Source organism: Coregonus clupeaformis, chromosome 37 (assembly GCF_020615455.1).
Source record: "Coregonus clupeaformis isolate EN_2021a chromosome 37, ASM2061545v1, whole genome shotgun sequence".
NCBI lineage: Eukaryota > Metazoa > Chordata > Actinopteri > Salmoniformes > Salmonidae > Coregonus > Coregonus clupeaformis.
In genome coordinates this window covers 20711259-20730898 of record NC_059228.1, presented here as the reverse complement: position 1 = coordinate 20730898, position 19640 = coordinate 20711259, and the positions used below count along the sequence as shown (strand labels likewise).

General features: G+C 44.4%; 1 protein-coding gene across 10 annotated transcripts in view; it reads right to left on the bottom strand.

Annotated features, from left to right (window-relative positions):
* Nucleotides 1-1487: 1487 nt before the first annotated feature.
* Nucleotides 1488-19640, bottom strand: part of LOC121553368 (ankyrin-3) — a 114129-nt gene continuing 95976 nt past the window's right edge. For 5 of the 10 annotated variants that reach the window (XM_045211578.1, XM_045211580.1, XM_045211579.1 and 2 more), the window contains 11 exons: nucleotides 12899-18748; nucleotides 10668-10742; nucleotides 10298-10429; nucleotides 9574-9717; nucleotides 6467-6557; nucleotides 6009-6195; nucleotides 5622-5699; nucleotides 5063-5146; nucleotides 4749-4871; nucleotides 4322-4410; nucleotides 1488-3468 (listed from right to left, as the gene is read on the bottom strand). In XM_045211578.1, coding sequence (XP_045067513.1) covers nucleotides 4342-4410; nucleotides 4749-4871; nucleotides 5063-5146; nucleotides 5622-5699; nucleotides 6009-6195; nucleotides 6467-6557; nucleotides 9574-9717; nucleotides 10298-10429; nucleotides 10668-10742; nucleotides 12899-18748 — 6833 coding nt within the window. In that variant the 3' untranslated portion in view covers nucleotides 1488-3468; nucleotides 4322-4341. Of the gene's footprint in view, nucleotides 3469-4309; nucleotides 4411-4748; nucleotides 4872-5062; nucleotides 5147-5621; nucleotides 5700-6008; nucleotides 6196-6466; nucleotides 6558-9573; nucleotides 9718-10297; nucleotides 10430-10667; nucleotides 10743-12898; nucleotides 18749-19640 lie in introns of those variants that run through there. The other 5 variants (XM_045211577.1, XM_041866421.2, XM_045211582.1 and 2 more) reach the window with 5 other exon arrangements.

The window sequence follows — 19640 nt, the reverse complement described above, 5'->3', positions numbered from 1 at the left end:
TTCACAGGGAAGTCGTTCCCTAACGGAAAAATGCAAATACATGGTAGAACGCACCAATAGGATTTCGTTAGCTAGCTCGTGCTAGGCTCTGACAACCTACTTGCTTGTTCTGCCCACTATGCGTAATTTGCTCCCATTGAAAACGACACAGATGAACTATCTTGGTTAGTTATAAATATCTTTGGTGTGACCTTGGTCCAGGTTTCAACCACACGCGTGTTAAAATAGCGTCACCTTGTGGAGATAGCGCTGTCCTATTTTGTGCCAATGCTCATTGATGCCATAGGATACAGAAAAGAGATAAAGAAAAGTAAAAGTTTTGTATATTGCAATTAAGTGGACAATATTACAGGGGAAAACCAAAACCGTTGATGTTTAGCTTTATCCAACAGTAGTCTAACGAAATGCATGAACAATATGTTTCTGCAGTATTAAAAATGACCCCTTATATCTCCTTACCAGTCACGTCTGGGACAACATTTTCAATCAACTCCTAGTCCTTATTCTCCACCCAAACTGGACAGTTACATCTCTGTATCTTCATTCAAAGACTCAATCATGGACACTCTTACTCTTACTGACAGTTGTGGCTGCTTCGCGTGATGTATTGTTGTCTCTACCTTCTGCCCTTTGTGCTGTTGTCTGTGCCCAATAATGTTTGTACCATGTTTTGTGCTGATGCCATGTTGTGTTGCTACCATGTTGTGTTGTCATGTGTTGCTGCCATGCTATGTGGTTGTCTTAGGTCTCTCTTTATGTAGTGTTGTGGTGTCTCTCTTGTCATGATGTGTGTTTTGTCCTATATTTTATATTTCATTTTTTATCCCAGCCCCCATCACCACAGGAGGCTTTTTGCCTTTTGGTAGGCCATCATTATAAATAAGAATTTGTTCTTAACTGACTTGCCTAGTTAAATAAAGGTTAATAAAATAAAAATATAATAAAAACCCTTCTCCCAAAGTGTGCACTGCCACACTTTCTCGCATGGATTTAACAATGGTGGAAACTCCCTCCAGCCTGTCCCTATAGAATAGACACTTCTTGATGGCTTCTTGGGTTTTGTAGATCTGAAAATACTATAGCCTGAGAATCCACCCCACCTAGCCAAGGCTATGATAACTTATGAGAAAAACATGTTAATCTCTGGCTTAGCTACTGATTTTTGATATTTTTCTGCATTTATGCTAACTTCTTTAAAAGGATCATGAATGTGCTAAAATCAGGTTTTTACTGTGGTTGTTGTATTAAAGGGGCTTAGAAAGACACTTTATAGAAGATTTCATTTCTTGAAAATTTTATTTTGTTATTATTGATGTACTACCTCTTCTTGTGTCCGGCTGATTGTTCAGTCATATATTACATCACAGGTATCTGCCAACCTCTTTTATCCCTTAGCCTAGACATTTCCCAATCCATTGGAATTTCTTACAAACATAAGAGATTCAACATCACATAAACAAACACAAAGATAAAACAGAAACAACTGATTGCAAAATAAATGCATTTTTATTTTGTTATTTCGTTTTTTAAAATTGAAACATTGTGGTGGCGTCATTGCTGCTATAACCTCCAAAAGAAGACCTTGAATAACCAAAGTGCTAGAATAGTTACATTTCAATGGCTTCACTCTGTTAGTAAGAATTGTACATCGAAAAATTAGCTCAGGTGAAAACACATATCAAACAAAATTGATCAAATTAACCTCTACCTCCTGATTGACATGTAGGATAGGAGATATGATACAATACCCTAAATGACTTCACTTGTCAAAAAAGGAAAATCAGTCCTTTACATGGTTGTCATGTCCACAGCATAAACATCATCATCACACTAAATCTGAGCCTTTACACCAGAATAACACCACACTTTAACTACATGGGCCTCTAGTCAAACCAATACAAAGAGAAGATCTAACGCAAAGTAATCGCCAATGAACTATCAAATGAATGCTAGTTAGACACTGCATACAGATTCTCAAGCCTAGAAAGATCACACAATTTCAGAGTTCAACACAATTAATTTGATGCTTAAATAATCGTTTTGACCATCCAGTGTTTTTGTCATACATTTTCTATTAAGAGCTACAATCAAATAATGTCTTATGTGTCTTTATGTGAGTAGATTAAATTTAAGGAAATACTTCACCAAAACCCAAAAGGAAATGACACCTTTTCTTTAAAACCACAGCAGCCTTTATAAACCAAATGACACACTGCTAAAATGATTACAAACAGTCTTACAGCGTACAGAGACCTCTACACCTTATAGCCAATACACAGAATACAGTTCTACTTTTACAGCGAGCCAGTCTACTAGAATATACATTCAGATAACTTCTTTCTCGTAGCATTTATGCTAATGCCTGCAGAAGCTGCCGTTCAGTTTTACATAGACAAACGGTAGGCTACATTAAACCCTCAAGAAGCTATAGAACTAATTTTCTTCATACTGTTCCTCGTTCCAGACACAATAAATGCTTTTATGGTATTTTTTTCATTTCAAATATAAAACTGGTGACAAATGCAAGGGCTATCTATATGTGTACACAGGTTAAGGGTTTTAATTCTCATTTTAATACAGTGTTTGCAAACTTGTAAAAATTGTACTTAAAATAATGTGAACGGCATGCATGAAAATATGAGTACTCTGCTTTTGCAGAATTAAATACATCCCCTTTTTAGGAATCACTGAAATTCGCAGAAGATTTTCTGGAAATTTCCTCTGTAAAATCTAACCAGCTTTTTTCATATACAAACATTATACCTGCTAAAATAATGAATTATACAAGAACATGTGAAGTTACACTCAAATCTTCCTTAAAAGTGGAACCATTTTGATAATAATTTTGAAAGCACTTGTAAAGTTCTCTCCTGTGCATTATCATCCTGTAACTCATAATTTTTTAATTGTACACATTGTAATTTATATACAGGAAAAAGCCTTGTGTTATTTTCAGTTTTAAAAAGGAAAACAAAACCCACAGCAATTTACAACCTGACATTTATGGGTCCAAGACAAAACTATAAGGCGAGTGTTGGAGGTGGATCAGAAGTGTTCCTCTAGTTTTTGTGTAATTTTGTTGATTTTCTTTCTCCTACTACTAGAATTGAGCTTTTGTGCCATCTTTGGTCACAGGTAAGTATATGTTCAGTTGCACCTGTAGTTTTTCTGTGATGGAGTCCTTTTTATTGTCACCACAATGCTCCTCAAAAGCTCTCACACCAATGGCACGTTACGAGTCACAAACAGGAAGCAGAATTCTCCTGGTCCATAGACCACAGGAAGTGAGAGCCATACAATTAGAATTCAGATTCCATGGTGAGAACCTTCCAGGTCCCTCAATTGACAGGGAGTGAGTTTTATATGCTCATATTGAAATCAGACGGGTCAAGTCCTGGCTGAAATTTCTTGAGTTTTTCAGTTTGCAACTTTCTGCCCTGGAAACAGATGAGAATAATTCCTGCACACCTGAAAATTAAGAAAAGATGACAACATATCAGATATTGGCAGCATTTTGGGCAGCTGTTGAGTTTGAAAGAAGGGAGCCATTATAGAGGACATAGCCCATGCATCCACTAATGCTTATGGGTCCCTTAGTTTTACTAATTCAGTTTACTGACTTTTACAAGTTCAATTTTGCAAGCCACCCACAAATCTACGGGAGCAATCACTCGACAACGCTAGAGAGCATCAAGAGGTCTCTGGGCTACGGGTTGTAATGGTCACCATGGTTGTCATGGAAACCACCAGTTGAGCCATAGTTCATTATAGAGTGCCACTACTCTTTTTATTCAGGTTTGCTTAAACTGAATAATTTATTGATGCATATAGTTCACAACACCTTACAGGGATTAACAGTAACCAATCAGATAGCCACCTCTCTTTGTAATGTAATTCCCACACAATGGTAGTCTATAAACTGGCCTGTGGGGTGATTTAATGGACAAACAGAGAGTTAGAGAGAGTGTCTGTGTGACAATATACGCTGATGTGTGTTTTAAGCATCATCCATGTACCCTTTGTGACTAGTCACCCACCCACACAGCTGACAAAGGACAAAACGCAGCCAGAATCAAAACAGACAAGAGGTCTGCTTGTGTGTACTGTTAGGAGTAGAATGAAGTACATTAATCAGAGTGGAGAACAGTGCAGAAGAAAACAGAACAAGTATAGTGAAATGGAGCAGAGCTGCACCAGGTTTAGACATGTATATGGAATGGAACAGAAAATATTGAGCACACCACTGAACAGTGTGGGGTATAAAAAATTACAAGTTTATTAGAGAAGTGGGGGGAGTAAAGCACTTTACTTGGTAAAGTACCTGGTGGAGCACAGCTACCCCTACGATTGAAGCTTCTTTTCTCCCGACCTCCTCTCCTCCTTCTTCCTGCTTTTAGCTCCATCTCCTTGCTGCAACACACACACATACGAGTGAGGCAAAGCAAATCTCAGAACCCCATCCTGAGGCATCCTGACAAGCAGTAACCCAACACAGCAACCTGAAACAGCAACCCGAGTGCAGCTAGACCAGAGATAAGCAACATGTGAGATGTTGTAACAATAGCAACCTGAAAGCAGTAAACCCCACCACAGAAGCAAATGTTAGCATTATACACAGTTAGCAGGATACCATGAAGTGAAAGCACACAGAATTCTAGAGGCATGTGCCCTAGAGTCTGTTCAGGCTCAGAACCCTAGAACACCCCTGGGGCAACCCTCTATGCAGCCTATTCCGTCGTCATGCCAACCTCTAACTCCTCCTCCAGTAAGAAAGGGCAGGGCCAGGGGTCTCCTCGGTCCAAACTCCCCCTGTCCCCGCCCTGGTCGTCAGGCGTGGGCGTGGACACGCGCCGGATGACCTTTCTGATGACCTGGGAAATGGGGCGGAGATAGTGATCATGGTCAAGAAGGAGAGAGTATGACCGAGATACACGCACAAACACAAGGGGAGAGGGTTTAGGTCGTTTTGGGAGGAGAGTTTACAGGAGGTGGGTATGATAATTCATAGGTGTGTTTTTAGGAAGACGGGTGAATCAGAGTGAAGGCAGTGGCAGATAGTTACTTTTCTAGTGATGATGTTACCGTCTTCATCGGTAAACTGTTCTTCTGTCACTGATTCGCCTGGAATATTCTTTGCCTGTTCTCCCTGTAAGTGCTCATGGTTAGAACTACAATCATATTTGGTCCAAAGTCACCTCAGCCAGTGTAACAGCAAACCACTAACACACTTTGCAGCACCAGCACCATCAAACTGCAAGCAAACCTCTAGAGGAGAGAGAATATCTTTGAATTCCCCAAGAGTTGTTGAGTCAAGCAATATCAAAATGAAAGTGACGTGTCCCTTTAAATGGCATCACAGAGGCAACAGTGAGACACAACATTTTCCTTGATTAAAGTCAAGCCATGAAAGCAGGTTACCAGGCCAGGACACACTAACACGCTCGCACACACACCATTCAAACACTGTACACACACCGTACACAAACTTCAGACGTTTCCTTTTTCTCCCACTGCTTGCTGTCAGTTAAGCCACACCAGTCCACTGCACACCAGGAGGCAAAGTCAGATGAACTATCTATCGCCAACCTAAACCAAACCTTCACCCAGTCTCAGCAGGGTACCTTAAGAATGACCCGGCGCCGAAACACCCTGGTGGTGACGGTCCGTTCCTCGTCAGAACCGGACTCACTAAAACGCTGCTGAAGAATGCAGTTAAGCAACATTACAGACAGTGAGAAAGGGATGGGAACAGAAAATACGTAGGTGGGAGAGAATATTTTTTGCGTCACACAATCCCAAAGTTCTTCTATAATAATAAACAATGGCACTTCTGGAAAAAAAAGGTCCAGTTAAATTTACAGTTGATTTGAAAGTATAGACATCCACTTCATGGTTCACTGTAAAAATGAAACAACAGTGATGTACCTGATGAGCAGTATTCACTGTAGTAGACACACATTCTACCAAAACACTTACAGTATAGTATCTTACATAATCTTTGTATTTACCTGGACTTTCTTCTCAGACACAAGTGTGCCTTCTTCCTTCCCATGTCCAGTTCTTCCGTTGGCTGAGTCCTGCGGTACAGGAAGTGACCCGTCCTGAGGTGGTAGCTCCGTGTGATCGCCATTGTGCCTAGACCTCCCTGGCTCCCCTCTAGAGGAAGAGGTGATGGAGTCACTGGAGTTCTCCTGGCTGTGGGGAGAGATTAGGAAAAAGGGTACATTTGAGATTTAGATTAAAACTCAGATTAATGGTTTAGGATTACGATTCAGATTGAGATCAACATTGACTAAGATAAAGAGTTAGATTGAGAATAGGATGGGGTTGGTATCAAATTGACTGATTAAATTGTGACGAAGGCAGAAAGACTGAAGCGAAGATATTAAATCCCAGTTGTAGATTTACATGAAAGTGTATTTATCCTTAATCCATAACTGTGATGGAATAATTTAGTTTTGTGTACCTATTTTCCTGGCGGTCTAGCAGGTCTGAGCTCACACTGCGGCCAGGTGTGGGCGGCTCCACGTTGACGCTGGAAGTGTCACTGTGCCAACCTGGAAGTGAACACACGTCTTTTTCTGCCTGTTGCACCTGACTAAGAATCTCCTGAACCCTGGCCTCCGTAATTTCCTCGTTCTCCTCCTCTGAGCCTTCCTCCAAATTAATATCCTCCAACAGTGACTTTAACTTATCTTCTGTCATCTCGTCTTCGTCTCCATCCTCTTCCTCGGTGGAACCAGACACACCCTGCTCCCCCAACGCCTCAGCCCAGGCCTGAGGGGAGAGGTATGCACCCCCCTCTTCCACCACCTCAGCCCCATTCTCTACTGCCTTACCCCCCTCCACCACCACCTTAGCCCCATTCTTAGCTTCTACCACTTTATCCCCCTCTTCTGCCATCTCACCCGCCTCTACCCCTTCCTCACCACCTCCCTTTACGACCTCCTCAGCCCCCTCCTCCTCCTCCTCCTCCTCAGCCTCCTCCGCCACCTCCTCCTCAGCCACCTCCTCTGATGCCCATGTCTGTCTGCTGTCCTCCTGCTGTTGGAGGCTTATGTCCACTTCCTTTTTCTCTTCTTCTACCATCAGCACCTGGTCACCTTCAGCCATTCCTGTGTTGCTGGCAGCGGTGGGATCTAAGTGAAGGGTGGGAATGGACAGGGACAGCTCACAGGGCCTATGGGGGGTCCTAGTGGAGGTGTCAGGGTCCACACTAGGCTCCATGTGGTCAGTCCAGGGCTCAGACTGGGTGAGGATGAGGGTAGGGGGGTCTGGATGGAGCTGGACAGGGGTGGGGTCGATGGTGAGGGTAGGGGGTTGAGAGTGGAGCTCCGTGAAGGGAGGGTCAGAGTGCAGTTGGGCTGGGGACTGCAGCTCCACTAGGATGCTGTGATCATCTGTTGGGAGATGATATAAGCACATGGAAGCACTTGACACAAGACATCCCACATAAACCACACACACCACATGGACAAATGCACAGAGACGGACAATAGAGCATGCAACAAAACATCCACTAATTGTGGTGACACTCAGAGGGGACACTGTCACAAATCTCCAGCACAATATGCAGTACTTTTGATTCACTTGAGAGCTATCTTTGAGAAACTCAAGGTAAAATTGTGATAAGAAAAGTATATTTACACGGACAAAAACGATCAATACTTTTGTCCATCACAGCTTTTAACAGTTTTATGACAAGTTTTGTTTTCTTCTGTTAAAGGGATGGATTCATATGCAGCCTTTGAGATGAGATAAGAAAACAAAACAGAAATAAATAATCTATGTGAGGCGTGCTAGGAATATGATTTTGCATATGTGCGATGAGTGGGTTTTATTAGATAAGATTTGAGTGGGTCATGCTCACACAGAAAAGATAACCGAAGATAGGAGAGGGTGAGGGGGCCTAGATGAATATTTCTAGGTTAGAGGGGTAGATGCGAACCCAAGGGAGAGGAGCTGAAGGAGAAGGTACGGGAGACACACAGGGACACTGACACACAGGGAACACAGGGACACTGACACAGAGGGACACTGACACACAGGACAGGGGGACAGGGAACAGATGGGAGGGGAGGAAGGGCCAGGACTAGGGCAGCGAGACCCTGAAGCTGATATTAGGGGGAGGACGGCAAAGGAGATGGGGTGGGACAAAGGGGGAAATGGGGTTTCTAATGATTCAACACTGAGGAACCGGCATGGGGTCACATCGGGAGAGAGCTGGGGGGTGGGAGTAGAGGAGAAGGCTGTGGCGTCCCAGTAGGTTTAAGACTTGGTGACTGAGGAGGAGATGAGGGAATTAGCTGGGGTATAGGAGTAGAGGACAGGTGTGTGGGTTGACTGGGGTCCCTAGTGGGTTGAAGACTTGAAGACTGGGGGATGAGAAGGAGACATGGAAGAGGAGAGGTTGCTGGATCAGGTGGTGGGGACGGGGGTAAGACAGAGGACCCATAACTTGGGGATCGGCTGGGAGATAATGGACGATGTGGGGGTGTGAACTTAGTAAGGGAGTGGGGTGTGGAGGTCTGCAAGACCAAGGAGGAATCAGGGTTTAGGGAATGATTCTCAATCGAGGGAGAAACTGGGAATGCAGATATGGAGGAGCTCTCAGGAACAGCAAAGCATGCTACAGGTGAGGATACAAGACGATTAAAGCGAAACAAAGACATACAAAAAAGCTAACAGCAAACAAAAACGTGTTAGCAAGACAGGACAGAGAGGTGATTTTGAGAGATTAGGAGGCAGGGAAGGGAAGAGCAGAGATGACAGCACACAACTCTTAATAAGCGGTTAAGAGCTGTTATAAGCTGCCCTGGAGGTTGGGCTTTGGTGATGGATGAGAGCATGTGGGTAGTCTGGTTCCACAGAGGAGGAAGCTCTGTCATTCTATCCGGGGAGGGCTCAGAGGAACTGGAGGTACTGTGGACTAAACAGATCTAGAGGTATAGATGAGTACAGACTTTCTGTTCAGTCCCATGCATTAGGGAACAAAGGGTTTATACAGTAGTAAGGTAAGCAGGTAAAAGCAGTGTGTTACAGCATGCAACTGGTTAGCATCATGGATTGTTTTAGTGTTTGTCATCAATTCATCTTTCAAAACCCTTGATGCACAAACGCAATTAGATTTTTAGAGGGATTAACTCATATCAAAGTGCTAATCGGGTCATGTCAATCAAGACATCTCTAGAAAAGTTTTGGGTTTAACCTGCTACCTTCATCATCAGGGTTGGTGTCAATTTAATAGCAACCCAGTCATTCCAAAAAGTGAATTATAATAAATTCCCTGAATTGACTAGGTTAAAAGTGAACCCATGGTACTCTGCATGCTAAAATTTCCACACACTCATTTGAGTGCATGTCAGAAAATGGGTAGACTAAAGCTGAAAATAAAGCAGGAAACTAAGGGTCAGACATCACCCTATCTAAGATAGGGTGCTGTAGTCACTATAGGCAAATTGCATTCAATAGTATAGCCAGGCAATTTGTTCTTATTTTTGCTACAGTACTAAGGCAAAAACAAAAGAGGAGGCAGCAGAGGTAAGAGGTCAGCTAGATGGAGCTAAACTTTACCATCAGCCTGATCCAGGTAAACAGCGTTATCATCGGCAAAACTTCTCGTGCCTGAAATGTTACCATAGTCAAATATCGGCCCCTCCAGTAAAGTCACAATATCCATCCGATTGACTTTGGTCAGCACTCCAGTTAAGGCATCCGCTGTAAGAAAAACAGACAACGGAAAGTCAGTCAAACAAATACAAGACACTGTTGTACAATATAGCAAGTGGTTTGTACAATACGCACTGGTCCTTAATCCAGATGTTTTCATTGTCATAACTCTTACGAGGTAATCAATATAAATAGTTTACTATCACACTGCAGTGTGTGAAGGTGAAAAGAGGATTGCCATTGTCCTCTTCTCTTGTACAAGGAAAAGAGGCCAAATGACCTTTTCATGTCCTGAACACAATGTCCTGAGTATTTCTAAAAGACTGCCGGAGCATGACAAAGATAGGTGACTTCATATGCAGCTGAAAGACAACTGCACTAGGAATCTTAATAAACAGAGGCCATTCTGCTTCTACATAAGTCATCTCAGAATGTAATTCACTATAAAACCTTCACAGACACGTATTAAGCGGGAGAGAGAGAGAGATCAGAAGAGGGGGATGAAAGAGGTTGTGAGGCTCTGTGGTACACAATCACACAAGTGCAATAGAGTGAGACATGTGATAGAAGAACTCTTAACAGAAAGCCACGGGGTAGAAATACATTTGGGAGAAAGAGGGACACTCACTCGTTGCGTTTTTACCGTCCCGGCTGACCCATTTCTTTAGCAGCATGAAGCTCTGCGCTGTCAGGGAGTTGGGGTTCTCCACTCGGATGTGGTTGATCTCGTCGACAGAAAAGTCCATTTCCCGAGCCAGCTCTGCAAACGCATCAAAAAATACATTACATCACATCAGTTCAAGACATCCATTTCTATATCATACAGGCTTACTGGACACACACGAGTATGCAGATTTCAGTGCAGGAAGTGTCACTCTGAAGAGGGCACTGTTTCCTCACAATAATATCAGTGTTGGTTTCTTGAGAGAGGAGAAAGCAGGAGGATAGGCAGCCATGAAGCCAGATGGCACTGAGACCAGGGAGCACCATTTCCTTACCAGTCCAGCTAAGTCCCAGGTGGTCGGCCACGATGGCCATCCGCAGGTCTGTTCGCTCACAGGGACTCTGAGGACCTGAAGGGCAGAGAACATCTATTAATCAACACTGTTCAGTATCTTTTCTACTGACTGAAATAGGAGTACAGAGGACTCTTTCCTTTTCTGGCCAAGCGTGGTATTTTCCAAATTATATAAATTCAAACAGTGTTTTGCAACTTCTCCTCTGGGTTTGATATAGACATGTTTAATCAACATGTTTACTGTGAATGTGAATAGTATTATTCAATGGCTTGGTTAGGCTGACAACACTTCAGATTTAGTTTCCAGAATGGCAAGAAAAGGTAGACTAGACTCTATTTGACGGACTACAGTGTGTTATTTGGACACAGGTGCTCTGTGAATGTTTGTGAATATGTATCCTCAAAGCAGGCAGTAATTCTCATTAGAACTATACAAACAAAATAAAGTAAAAACATGGGTCAAAAGAGTAATGTACTCGTAGGAGCTCTAGTGGATTCACAGTTCTTAATGGGACTACACAGTACACATGCGGACAGCCTTTGTGTTTTTGCTAAGGCTAATTAGCTCAGTGACACAACTTGAACATGAAATCGAATAAACTAGAACTGCTGTTTTCAGTAGCCACCCTGCACAGACAGACTCAGTAGCCGTCAACAGGAGACTGGCTGTGCCAGTGCACCAGTCACTACTCTGGCATGCTGCGGTATCTGACAACTAAGGGGTTGGGGGGAGAAGGAGGAGAGTCTGACAAGGACAAGTACAGTACACAGTACATAGATGACGATGACAGAATGACGGCTATTACTTGAAGAGAATAAACACGCCACAGGCAATCAATCACAACGACTTCATGCAACTAAGGTTTTAACAAGTGTGAAAGTTTTACAAACTAGGCTTGATCTCCGCGACGGGGGGCGCCCGATGCCCCGCAACCTGACTGCCCTCCTTCCCACCAGTCCGCCTACTCCTCCTGCTCCTTTCACTGCCGGAGGCCCTGTCGACCTTTGCCCTTACGGACAAGGCCCCGGCCTCAGCTCTCGAGCCTCTACCAGACCTCGACGAGCGGGAGGGCTGAGAGGGGGCCGACAGAGAGGTGCTCCTGGAGGTGCTGTCTTCCTCGGACTGTTCTCCCTGTGTCTTTTTCTCTTCGTCTGACAGGCGGTCGGCCATCTTTAGCGTCTCCCCGCTAATGCCCTTAAAGTACTCGATGGTGCGTTTACAAACCTCGCTGGCGTTTTCCCTACTCGTCTCACCTGCCGAGCTGTTTTTAATGGAGAACCTGGAGGGTAACTGTATGGCTACTCTCTCCCTGGTAGACTGAGCTGTTACCTGCACTGATATTGGGGAGCTGGTTGTGCTGCTCTTTTTAATATCTTTGATTGGGATTCTAGACCTGGGCTCTACTTTGGCAATGACAGGCTCTGCTCTTCTCCTGACCTCAGCCTTGACAACCTGTTTGGGTTTTTGCTTCCCTATTGCTGTGCCTTGTGTATGAAAAGACCACCCTGGCGCTTTGACAGGCAGCCTAGACTTTTGCTGCTTTGTCTCAGCTTCCTTGATGGCTTCACTTTGTCTTTGTTCAGCCTGAACACTGCTTTCTTCTACTCTCTCTACAGAGTCACTACAGAACAAAGCTTCAATCCTACTGGCTTTCTGAAGTGTGGGTTCAGAAGACGACTGCAAATTAAACACTACGCTGCCACACTGTATATAGTTAGCCTGTACGCTCGAGGACTCAAGGTTATTGTTGTTATTGCAGTTCTCTGCTGGGTAATCTCTTCTTTCTGACAGCTTTGGGTCTGTGTATCTGCTAGATTGACTCTCCTCTGACTGGTTTTCCAAGGTAATGTACTCTGCCATCTGACTTTCTGACTTCTCTGCCTTACATTCTGTGAGATCCCCTGAGTCTTTTTTCACTGTAATGGAGACGGCTATTCCCATCTTAATGGGGGTGCGTAATTTGGGGTCAACTTTAGAGGCCGTAATCGTGCATGAGGATGTGTTCTCGGCTACAGTGACACCAGAAGGAGCATCGCTACAGCCAGTGCCAGTCTGTGCAGGGCTGCACTTTGCTGATGTGCTGCTGTCTGTGGCAGTCTCTACCTTCACCCCTTCACCCCTCTCCCCTGTGTTTGACTGAGAGGTAACTACCCCTGGACTCTTGCCCCCTCTCCCCTTGTCCCCTGATTTCCCATCAGAGGAATGCTCACCAATCTGGAAAAATTGAAGCCTCTCTTCAACAAAGTCCCGCTTGCTCATGTCAATTGCACCACTGCGCGTCATCTCAAACATCTTCCCCTCGTGGAAGGGGAAAGGGTTAGGCTCGCTAGTCGGTGTGCTCTCATCAGTCGGGGTTCTAGCAGGGGTAGTGTCTGGAGTGGTGCCTTGCGACTTGTCATCCACAGACAAACCGAAAGGCTTGGGATCTTCTTCTTTCGCTTTGGCATCAAAAACTCCTTCTCCGCCTTTGCTTGACCAGGGGTCAAAGTCTAAGCCTTTCGTGGCGACAGTTTTGAAGGTAGAGTTTAACTCCTCTTCGAGTTGATAGCCAAATAAGTTATCTGCAAAGCCTTGTCTATCGCCCTGTCTATCTGGATGTCTTCCCTCAAGAGTGTAGTCTTTTTCATCTCCTGTGTTTTGGTCAGAGTTTGCTTTCCCATTATCCCCTCCATCCTCACTTGGTGTTTTCTCCTCCTCTATGACTTCAAGCTTTGATTGACTGAAGGAACGATCACATGTCTTGCCGTCATTGGACAGGCTGGATGTCTTAGGGTCTTGTTCACTCAACCCATCATCCTCATCTTGAAGGTCATAGCCATCGAGAGAGTCTACTTCAGTAGCATCTGTGTCATGAGAGAACTCAGTTGTGGCTATGGAGCAGTCTGTGATTGACTGGTCATTGCCATTTTGCTCCAAGTCTTCCTCCTCTGCTTTTACAACGCCATTAGTGCCTGACTCCTTGTTGTTTCCGTTCCTCTCCGGCTTTTTGGGTTTAAGACGCTTCTCTCCTTCCTCCTTCTCCTTCATCTTGAAGGTGTACTTTTTGTTGGGGATGGGATGGAAGATAGACTCATCATCACTAGAGTCGCTGTCGTCTGCTCCAGGGGGAACTGGAGAGGGAGGCTGAACCCTGATGATGGGCTCTGCAAGGAGGTGCTGATCATGCTCCTCTTGGAGGTTCACCTCCATCATCTCTGTCTCAGCCTCTGAGGAGGCACAAGACCCCCTCTTCTCAGGGTCAGAATGCTCTGCCTCTAAAGGCGGAGGTGGGGGAAACTCAATGTAAGCGACTCGTTTCTCTTTGGGTCGTTTCACTGTTTCCTGGTTTCTGATGGAGGGTTCTGATGAGGCAGGCTTGGTTTTCTCCGGCAGAGACTCCCTGTAGATGCAGGTCTTTCCTTCGTCTTCCTCAGACTCCTCTGCTATTGGACTGGGCATGCCGGGCATATATCCAATCACGGAATCTGTCTTTCTGGAGGCAAGGCTCACCTCCTCAGAGCTTGGTGTCTCAGGAGTAACAGGACTCTTGCCAGAGCTGTCCATGAAAGTAACTTGCTCTAGAGTGTCATCCTCTGGGCTGCCTTGAGGAGATGGGGGTTGTTTTTGTTTGACGGTATAAAATGCTCCCCGTGTCTCGTGCACTGTTCGGCTCTCGTGACTCACTATCTTTTGGTATGTTCCCAGCAGACCAGTTGTTTCTTTTTCATATTGCTTGCCCACTTGGATGCTAACATAAACTGGCAACGGTTTGATGTCTTTGAAACCCTCAGTGACAACTACAGGGGTTACGTTTTCCAAGTACTCTACTTGGTCGCTATCTATACCATTACATACTACAGTTGACTGACTACTATCATAAGAATCTGAGGATTTTTCTACTGATGAGTCGTTTGTAGATTTGTTGGCTTCAGAGCCGCTGTGTAACCGATTTCTAGCTAAAGTAGGTATTTGTGATCCTGCCCTTTCGCACAGTTTAACAGATGTATCTAATTTTAATGATGTGGATTGCTGATTCTCTGAGAAACTACACGGCATTCTAACAGGAATTTGCGATTCCGAGTTTTTTTTTAGACTACCAGTACGTACATCACTACTATTTGGGTTTTCTCGGACCACAAGCTCTGTGTAAATTGTTTTTTGGGTTGTCTCTTCTTTACTGGTTATCCCATCTCTAAAGCCCTGAAGTTTTCTTTGTGAATTGCTGTCATTGGCATGCGCATCTTGAACTAACGTGTGAGCTAGTTTTGACACTTGGGGTTTATAGTTTCCATTTCCATGACATTCCCAAGTTTTGAATGACTTTTTTTCTTCCTGTTCATTTCCGTTTGTGTCGTGTTTAGGAGATGAGCATATATACCTATTAGCACTGGGGCTTGGTCCACTAGATCCTCTAACCTCGCTTTCTAGAACTTTCCTGGTACTTCCTGGACTGTCTGGTGATTTGGGGATATTTGAGCCAGCAAAGACTTGATACACAGGCAGCGTACTTTCCTGGAGTTTTCTTACTGGGGGATTTGATGTTTGTCCCCATTGTGGACCCTTATCTTGCTTCTGAGCCTCTTGTTCAAATTTTAGCCTAACAGCGCTGACTTTGGAGGATGACATTTGAAATGGTTTAGAGGCGTCACCTGCATTGCCCTGTGAAGTACCATCCCCTGGTTTTCTATTGTCATCATTATATTGTAGCAGCACTCTCCTCTCTGGGCTGCTCGGTAAACTAGCACATTTTCTATCATTGGAGCCAAACCTGTCTCTGAAACGGTCCCTACATTCTTCACCACTGCCCCCATTCCTATAGGTTGATCTTTCAGGACTGCTGTGCGTAGAGCTAGGCCCAGATCGTGTTTCCCTAAAGTCTGACCTGCGGGACTTCTTCTCAGGGGATGAGAGCTCATCGTTCAGTTTCTCTGTCTTATCACGAAAAAACTGAGAGACTTCGCTAAGCTTTTCCTCTGCTTCCTTAACAGTTCTGTCTACTCTGTCTTCATAGATGAGCTTTTCTCTATTCTGGCTCTGTCTGTCATCAGTGACACGCATCCAAACAGAGTGCTTTGGGCTACCAGGTTCTGAGGAATACTGCAATAGTGTTAGTTTGTCAAAGTTATCGTCTACATTGGCAATTTGACCTGATTTGTCGGTGTTTGATGACCTCAAAATATATTCTTGCCTTGATCCATTAGACCGTCCCTGACTATAACTACTCCTATCTGGGGAGTGAAAACGAGACCTGTCCCTCAAATACTCCTCGGTGTCAGAGTGAGAAGAGTCTGGTTTCTCAGAGAGAAGCATTTTGTCTGCAAAGTTGTAGGACTCCCCTCTGAGTTCTGATGATTCATCATCATTATATTCCACTGAGTGCTGGCTGAGAAGCTTCAGGGCTTTGTACGAGTCATCTGCCATGAGCTGTGCAGAGCTTGGACGACTGTCGTCTTCCTGTGACATGGGTGTGTTTACTCTGGAAGACTCTAGGTAACAGGGGAGCGATTCTTCAGTCTCCTCCTCTCCCTGTCGTGACAGTCCACTGTTCCCTTGGTAGAAATACATCTCCTTCTCTGGGTCATTTTTTGTTTCCCGGATGATGACCTCAGTTGGTTCAGTTTTGTTACCCTTTTCAATGTGAACCTCGATTATTCTTTCAACTTTGGGCTTTGAGTTTATATCCCTCTGCGATGTGTCATCATTGCCGGCCCTGTGCTCAAACAGTCCAGCAAGTTCTCTGGAGGGATCCCTGCCTAACTGGAAAGCTTTCATTATATCATGCACTGACATTGATTCTTCCATCCTCTCTGATGTATTCTCTTTACTCTGGGGTTTGTGGTACACCATTCGGGTGGTAGTCGTGATGTGGGTCTCTTCCTTCACCCGCATGCTCTTGCCCATTGAGTCATCGTCCGGGCTGATTTTCATCTGAAATGATTTAGTTTGGTCCACATTGGATGCATTCAGCCCTTTGGGTTCAACATCAATGTATCGAACTGCCCTTGTATCCTCTATCATTGGTTGCTTGTTATCTTCAGGAGACTCATAGCTCCTAATAACATGAACAACCTCAGTCCTTGTCTCAGTGATTACTGGTGGAATATCCTGGAAAAGTGCCTTGGGTCCCATGCCTTCCGCACTCTGTGGTGCAGAGGGCGTCCTTTCACTCCTTGTCTCAAAGCCACTGTCTGAGAGGGGACTCTTGTCCTGGTCATGTGAGATGTCATCAGGAGATTCTAACATGGCGTCAGGCCCAAATAGCACATCTGCTAGTTTACAGAGCTCCTTTTCTGAGGCAGAGGACCGCATGTTTGCGGGTGGCATTTTCAGCTTGTGCTCAGGTTTAAGCATTCGTTTTTGTTTCTCCTCTCCTTCCCTTCTAACCTCATCAGATCTATGCTTTGCATCTGCAGTTTTTGAGATAGAGCCACTGCCCATGTCATTTGTCAAGTAGTCTACTACCTTCAATAGATTGAAATCTCTGTCTGGTATAGTCTTAGTTTTGATTTGAGGAACCACTGTCTCATATCTTGGTGGATAACTCCAGTTGCTTGGCTGGGGATCCACTGGTGCTTGTTTAGAGCACTGCACCTCATCTGTTGTATTCATTTTAATAGCTGTCTTGCTATCCTTGACCGTATCCTTGGTCAGTATCTCACTAACTTTGACCAGGTCCTGTTTCACTTTCTCTACAATTCTGCAAGGCTCCTCGTCCTCTATTTTAGCCTCTTTGGGAGAGTCAGACTGGAAACCTTTGGAGGCTGAACTTGGTTCTGTTTGCAAGATGTTAGACATCCGTATCAAGTCCTCTTTCATTTCTGCCACGTCCTTCAGTATCTCTTGGCTGGAGGACAGCGGGGATGAGGTGGTGGATTTTAGGGCAGCCGGGGGCATGAATAAGGGGGATTTGACAGGTGACAGAGTTCTGGCAAAGGAAGACTGGGCTTGAGAGTTTGTCTCAGCAGGCATAGTTTTTCGAGAGGAGAAGAGGGCAGCAGCTGGCGTTGACACCTCAGGGAGCTTTTTAAATTGGGGCTCTGGCAACACATTTATAACCGAATACACTGGGACAGTCATGGTGCCAGATGTGACAGTGGTGGTAGAGTTCGGTGGGGACCTTAGAGAGGCATATAGGGAACTAGAGGCTGAGGATCTTATGGATTGGTAAGAAGATGACGCTGAGGAGGACACGGACTTCAGAGTTCCATATCCAGAGGCAGAGCAGGAATTGAAAGTCTTTTCAACCTCGTCAAAGGCTGCATTTACGCTTGTCGTTGCTGCATTGGTGGTTGCTTGTATCCTCTCCTGTAAGCTGCTGGAGAGTAGGGACGTGGGAGAGGAGGAGTGGTACTTTGTAGGGGATACTGTTCCATTGATCAGAGCTGCAGCACTAGGAGGAGTGTTGGATTTAATTGGTGAGGAAAGGGAGGAAAATAGACTTAAGGGGTCTGCACTGGACCGGACAGAGTTGAGGCCAGGAACAGTTTTTATTGGAGAGGACGATGCTGTGGCGCCAGTGCCCACCATGACACCCTTGAATGGCAGAGTTGAACTGTACATTTTCAGTGAGGATTTGGGGGAAGCAGGTGGGCTCATGGCGATTGATGACCTCTCTAGCAGACACCCTCCACCACTGGTGATAGGAGAGGTTCTAGAAGACAATGCTGCCAGTTCCTTGATGGAAATGGGGTCTGGGACGCTTCTGACTGGCGATGACAGGAGACTGGCGGTGACCTGAACTGGGTACTGGGTCTGCTGAACTACAGTCTTAATTGGGGATGAAATAGTCCTGTACGACCTGATGGGGGAAGCTACGTCGCTGACTGACTTGATGGAATGGGCCGACGAGCCGCCTATGTTGGACTTGATGGGGGACGCTGAGGTGATGGACCACACAGACTTCAGTGGAGAGGCATTGGGCGTGTTGGACGATGAACTGGAGTGGGAACCGAACCCAGACTTGGCTTGCTCAGGGACGGAGATAGGAACAGCCGACCACGCCTGATAAGATCTCGTTGAAAAGACAGGTTTGTAAGCGTAGCCAGTAGGCTGTGTTCTCTGCGAGCTCCGATCAGTTGTTTCTTGAATAACCAAACCAAAGATTGAACATAAATTCAACAAAAAATAATTTAAATAATAAAACAGAAAAACCAGAAAGAGAAAGTTGGAGTCAGTAGGCCAATATTAATCAAAGCAGTAAGAATAATACAATGGTGCATTTATGCAACGTCAATTACTATCTAAACAAAGATGGGATGAAAAGTGATTGTTCGAGGTCAATGAACTGTCATAAATAGAAAAGATACAAGATAACACATGATGAAGCATATGAGGCAACAAAATGCTTGCGATTTCGAACAGTGGAGAAGAAAATATTAGAAACGTACCAAGACAACAACACAACCATTCTATTTGACCTTCAATGTGCTTTGTCTGTTTGCCTTTTTGCTACAGTGCCTTTTATATGCTCGATGCACTTCATGATCATATTCAATGCCAGAAATGACCCCACAATCCTTTTAGTAGATTATTGGTGCAATAATTGTCTCAAGGTTTCACTTATTGATTGGTTCACACAAAATGAAAGGCCTTGAACAATCACAAAGCCCATAAGAGTGAGGTGTTCTTCAAAAGAATGAAAAAGATACAAGATAATAATTTAATTTGACACAAGGTTCAAAATCAATTAAAAAATAATAAATTAGCATTTGGATGTTGCAATGCCAGTTGTTTTCCCTCAAATGTGATGAGACAACAAAAAACAGGAAAATATTTTTCACAAAATGGAGAGGGTCTGCAAAGTATAAGACACAGTAAACCATGCAAGTGTTGTCGTGGATGGATATGAATCATGATGTGTATGATGACAGTATGCAAAGTGCTCATAATTCTACACTATGGATGTATGGATATATCATAAAGGCAATATCTTACACTGCATATGAAGTTGTACAACGTTATTGATATTTTGCA